This window comes from Marmota marmota, unplaced genomic scaffold (genome assembly GCF_001458135.2).
Source record: "Marmota marmota marmota unplaced genomic scaffold, marMar, whole genome shotgun sequence".
Classification (NCBI taxonomy): Eukaryota; Metazoa; Chordata; class Mammalia; order Rodentia; family Sciuridae; genus Marmota; species Marmota marmota.
This window is the reverse complement of record NW_025999990.1, coordinates 206,602-212,461: the sequence shown is the minus strand read 5'-3', so window position 1 is coordinate 212,461 and position 5,860 is coordinate 206,602. Positions and strand designations below refer to the sequence as shown.

General features: G+C 39.1%; 1 protein-coding gene across 3 annotated transcripts in view; it reads left to right on the top strand.

The window, feature by feature from the left end:
- Marveld2 (MARVEL domain containing 2) overlaps positions 1-5,860 on the top strand; it is a 25,227-nt gene that overhangs the window by 12,961 nt on the left and 6,406 nt on the right. For all 3 annotated transcript variants that reach the window (XM_015482268.2, XM_015482266.2, XM_015482267.2), the window contains 2 exons: positions 5,181-5,326; positions 5,570-5,741. In XM_015482268.2, the coding sequence (XP_015337754.1) occupies positions 5,181-5,326; positions 5,570-5,741 (318 nt within the window). The remainder of the gene's footprint in view (positions 1-5,180; positions 5,327-5,569; positions 5,742-5,860) is intronic.

Sequence of the window (5,860 nt, the reverse complement as noted above, 5' to 3'; positions counted from 1 at the left end):
TCTCAGCACCGCGTATCAATAAATAAAATAAAGGTCCATAGACAATTAAAAAATATATATATATATATATATATAAAATAAATAAATAAACAAAAAACGAATGTCCAGCCGGGCATGGTGGCACACCTCTGTAATCTCAGAGATTTGAGAGGCTTAGGCAGGAGGATTGGAAGTTCAAAGCCAGCCTCAGCAAAAGCGAGGCACTCAGTGAGACCCTATCTCTAAATCAAATACAAAATAGGGCTGGGGATGTGGCTCAGTGGTTGAGCCCACTGAGTTCAATCCTCAGTACTTCCCCACCCCCAAAAAAAGAATATGCAGGTGGCACAGGATTAGGATGCTCTGTCAGAGAGTTCTAACCCTAGAACTCTTTCAGGCTGCCCTGGGAGGTTGGCATATGGCATGTTGAGGTGTGTTACAGGGCTCCTGATTCTGAGAGATACTGGAATGGTCAGGAATAACCTTAGTAGATGCTGAAACTTCCAGTCCCACAACTCTTTTGGAAATCATATGAATACAATTAGCTTCCTCTACTATTTCAAAATATGGGAATTAAGCTGGATATGGTAGCACACGCCTGTAATTTCAGCTACTCTAGAGGCTGCAGCAGGAGAACTACAATCGAAGCCAGCCTGGGCAACTTGACTCTGTCTCAAAATAAAATTTTTAAAGAGGAGCTAGGCATAGTGGCGCACACCTATAATCCCAGCAGCTTGAGAGGCTGAGGTAAGAGGATCGCAAATTCAAAGCCAGTCTTAGCAATTTAGTGAGGCCCTAAGCAACTGAGTGAGACCCTGTCTCAAAATAAAAAATGAAAAGGGCTAGGGATGTGGCTTGGTGGTTAAGTGCCCCTGGGTTCAATCCCAATACCAAAAAACAAACAAACAAAAAAACACAAGGAGGTCTACTGTATAGCTCACTGGTAGAAAGCACAGGCCTCGAAAGTACGAAGCCCTGAATTTGATCCCCAATACTGGGGAAAGTAAAAAAAGATAAAAGAGCTAAAGCCAAAAAGCATCCTTTTAACAGTCTCTTTTCCTGGAGATAGATCTCTATGGATGAACAGATTTAGGTATATTCTAGAGATAGACCTCAATGATCTCATTATTTAGTTGATGACTCTCTATTGGATTTGCCCATGAGATACCTGATAGAAAGGACAGTATCTCCAGTTTTCATTGGGTATGATTTTCACCTGCTTCCTTCCTAAATCAGCAGGGAAAAATCCAAGACTAGCCTGGGAGAGGCAGTGGCATGTGATGAAGAGGAAATGAACTGTAGAATTAGCTATCTGAATTATAGTGTCAGAGCAGCTACTTAGTAACTCTGTAATCCTGTGGAAATTACTTACCTTCTCTGAACTTCTGTTTTCTGTCCCTTGTTTGGACTATATACTAGGCCACCCCTTATTATTTTGTACGTTAACAAATATAATTTTTAAAAAGCTAAGGTCATTTGGAAATGAATTAATATACAGACATAAAATATGATCAAATAGAGACAGCAGCAAATTCTAGTAAACCCTCAGTGCTGAGTAGGTATTTCAAGCTGGAAAAGTCAAAATCTAATCCGGGCCTTGAGGATGAGGGTATGGGTTTAGAGTGGAGGCTTTATATTGTTACATTATACCCTCTAAGGGGAAAAGAATTAGAAAACTGACAAATGCACAGAAAAACAAATTCACTGGCTTTCCCTGTTTATAACTTTAAAGGATATATTCAGCCTATTTTTTAATTTGAAAAGCTTAATAATAATATCCATAGCATTACTTGTCCTGTTGCTTAATTATTTTCTATTATATCACAATAAAGCATTTCTGATATTTGCTGACGAAACTGAAATTGGTTAGAAGCAAAGAAAGGTCACATTAAAACTGGGGCTGCAGGCCCTTTCTCCTCCCTTGGATGTTTGTAATTAGGAGCACTATTTAAGAGTGGCCTATCCAAGGGCTGGAGTCTAATATTTCCCACCCATGAAAGCCTAGAGGTTTTAATTCTTTGTCTGATGTTTCGATTTCTTTCCAGTTGAGTTCTCCACACTGATGATCAATGAGATTTACCCAAAACAACAACAACAACAAAATGTTAAGATACCAAATTTTTTAAAAATATTAAAGCAGACAACATAGTCTATCTGGAAATTCAACTTCTTAAAAACTCTCTTTTCATATTAAAAGGTAAATCTGAGAATTAGAATGGGCAAGTAAGGTAAATGATAGTTCTTGCTTAACTTTTTTTTTTTTTTTAATCTAGAAACAAATTAATTATGGCTTCTCCTACCCATTGTGACTACCTGGGCAGAATTCATGACTTTGACCAGGAAATCTGAGATTAATGCCTAGGGCCATGTTCCATAGTTGCTTCCTCAGCCAGCACCAGAGAACTGGATCATCAAATGTTTAGAAGCTAAGCTAAAGAAAGATGCCACAAAATGGAAATCCATTTTTTCAAGCCAAAAAAGTGTCCCTTGATGTTTAATACCATGATTCATTTTCAAGATTAAACAGAGGAATTCATTAGGATGAAGAAATGGCACCCTAAAAAAGAAAAAAAAATGAAGAAAAAAGAAATGGCACCCTAACACAAAACACAGTAGAATGAATACTAACCTCAAAATGTGTTCCCTAAAATATCCTTGCTGTTTCCTCATTCTGTACCCACTTGCATTTCTGCTGCTTTGGGCCCAAGTGGCTTAGCATGTTTTCTGCCTTGAGATGATCTGGTTTCCCTTCCACCCAGTGTTGTGGTGTGGAACTTCTCCTTTCTGTAATCTCCCTTGGGCTGGTTAACAACCTCCAAAGCTGATCCAGTCCCAGGGGTGTGCTATTTGGTGAGTTAAGAGCTGGTGGTTTTTAAAATGAGCTAATGTTAAGCCAAACCTCAAAGCTAGTCTAAAGTAGGGATGTCAGAAAACAAAGGACTTAAAAAACTGCCTGGCAAGATGGAGAGCAAGGTTTCAAAATCCTGTTTTGTATTTTGTTTGCACTGAAACAGGGCCCCTCCCCAGCCACTCAACTCAGCAAGTGTTTTTCAAAGGCTTAAGGGGTTAACAGAGGGAAAGAAGTAACTGCACCAAAGAAGAATCATGATCCCAAGCATGCTCTGACCTTCCCCTAGTGGTAGAGCATTGCCTGCTCTGTTCCTCTCAAACTCCCCAGTGCTTCTGGAACTTTGGATGTCAACAATACACATTTAAATAAGCAGGTTTCTTGAGGTTATTATTTTTTTATGTTTTAATGCACCATGGGCTAGGAATATGGCTCAGTGATAGAGCACTACCCTAGCTTGCTGGAGTCCCTGGGTTTGATCTCCAGCACTGAAAAAAAAAAAAAAAAAAGGTAGCAATGAAAATGTAGCTCAGCGGCAAACTGGTGGCCTTGCATTTGGAAAGCCCTGGGTTCCATCCCCAGTACCAAAAAGAAAGAAAAAGAAGAACCCCACCTAAATAAATAAATAAGAAAGGTTGGGGTGGATAGCAATGAACCAAATAGTTCTGGGTTGTTTTTTTTTTTTTTAACTTGTTTTGTTTTGTTTTTGTACTTGTAAGTGGACAGTATACCTTTATTTTATTTGTTAATTTTTATGTGGTGCTAAGGATTGAACCCAGTGTTTCACACGTTCTAGGCAAGCACTCTGCCACTGAACTATAGCCCCAGCTCTAGTTCTGAGTTTTAATTATGGCTTTTCTACTTAATTGATGTATGACCCTGGAGAATTTACTTAACTCTCTCTTAACCTCACCTCTTTAGGTATAAAATGGAAACCTCCCTTCTGTCATCCACCAGCCTTTCTTGTCCAAAGGAAGCTCTGAATAGCCTTTTCCCAACCCCAGAGATGAGCATCCTCCTTTGCCTGCACATTCAGGGTGGATTCTGCTGGTTCTTCCAATTTCCCTTCTCTTAGCTATATCAGCCCTTAAAACCTGTCCCCTAATACTTCTCTGGGCCGTTTCATCTTGCATTTTCTTTCTTTTTTCCTTAAATGATGGAGATTTTTGTTGTTGTTGTTTGTTTGTTTTTCTTTTTTTGTTAACTAAAGGGTAACTTACTTCACCATCTCCAGAATCCAGAACTCTCATAGCCCCTTTCAGGAATCACAGTTTAAGGACACTTAGGCAAGTTAGAAACATAGGCTGCCTTTATTCTGTGGTTCCAGGAACATCTCCCTTACATTTAAAAATACTGAGGATCATCAAGGTGTGGTGGCGTATGCCTGGAATTCCCATGGACTTAGGAGACTGAGACAGGAGTATTACAAATTCAAGTCCAGCCTGGGCAATTTAGCAAGAACTAGTCTCAAAATGAAAAAAAGGGTGTGGGAGGGCTGGATATATAACTTAGGGTAGAGTGTCCTGGGTTTTATCCCCAGTACTAGGAAATTTTTTTTAATTAATTTTTTTTTAAGTACATAAGATCAGAAAGAGTTTCTTTGCTCTCTTTTAAAAATAATAAAAATGGTATAACTCATTTCTATTCCTTCTTCTCAGTAGCTAGTTTTTTTTGCTGCCAGGGATGCTGGGGATTTAACCCAGGGGCAATTTACCGCTAAGCTGTGTCCCCAGCCCTTTTTGTTTTTTATTTTGAAACAGGGTCTCACTAAGCGCTTAGTTTGGTGATCAAAGATGTGATCCTTCTGCCTCAGCCTCCTAAGAATTCTGGATTACAGGTGTGCACTTCTGCACCCAGCTGAATTTCTTATTTTGAACTATTTTAAAAATTATTTTATAATTACTTTATGAATCCTAAATAAGTAAGTACTTAAGATTTCTAAGGCCTCATTTTATCATCTGCCTTTAACATATACACATTGGAGCTGGAGGATGTTTTCCCTATTATATATACCATTTTCCAAATGTGAGTCCCCTTAGCTATTACAAAAACAGTCAGCACACCCTGTGACTATAAAACATTTAATTCTAGGGCTTGGGCTGGGGCTTAGTGGTAGAGCGCTTGCCTAGCATGTGTGAAGCACTTGGTTTGATCCTCAGCACCACATAAAAATTTTAAAAAATTAAAAATGTTCAAAAAACCACAAACATTTAATTCTAAAGTGAAATGCTAATTAGGATTTCTACTTTTTGTCTTCCTGCCCTCTCCCTATTGTCCCCTAAGAATAAATTCAGGTGGTTTTACTTTCCTACTCCTGTGTATATATCATTCCTTTTTTTCTCCCAACCTGCAGTGTGAAATGGCCACCAGTGACAGACAGAGAGACCCAGAAGTTAATTTCAAAGACTTGAGAACAACAAAAATGAAACCTGAATTGCTGAGTGGACACATCCCTGCGGGCCACATTCCTAAACCCATTGTGATGCCTGACTACATGGCGTGAGTATCTACCCCGAATTCTTCAGGGTAGAAGTTGAGGAGTCCCATTTGGGCCTTTCATTTTTTTGCATGTCTCCACATTAATGCTCTGCTTGAAATCATTTATGTGAATAGTTGTTTGTATCCAAGAGATAATATACTGAACTGAAGGTACAGTATAGTCAATGAAGAATAAGCTAAGCTGATTTCCCCTACATCCTGTTTTAGTGATAAAGTTGTAACTTTGGTTTGTTTTTTCCTCAGAAAATACCCTGTGATTCAAACAGATGATGAACGGGAACGCTATAAAGCTGTGTTCCAAGACCAGTTTTCAGAGTATAAAGAGCTATCTGCAGAAGTTCAAGCTGTCTTGAGGAAATTTGATGAGCTAGATGCAGTAATGAGCAGGTTGCCACATCATTCAGAAAACCGACAGGTCAGTGTCTGCAACTGCCTAGGAAGACCACTGAAGTTTAGAGGAGAAATAAAATCTGACCATTTAAAAAATCTGGAACTCTCTGGGCTGGGGTTGTGGCTCAGTGGTAGAGTGCTTGC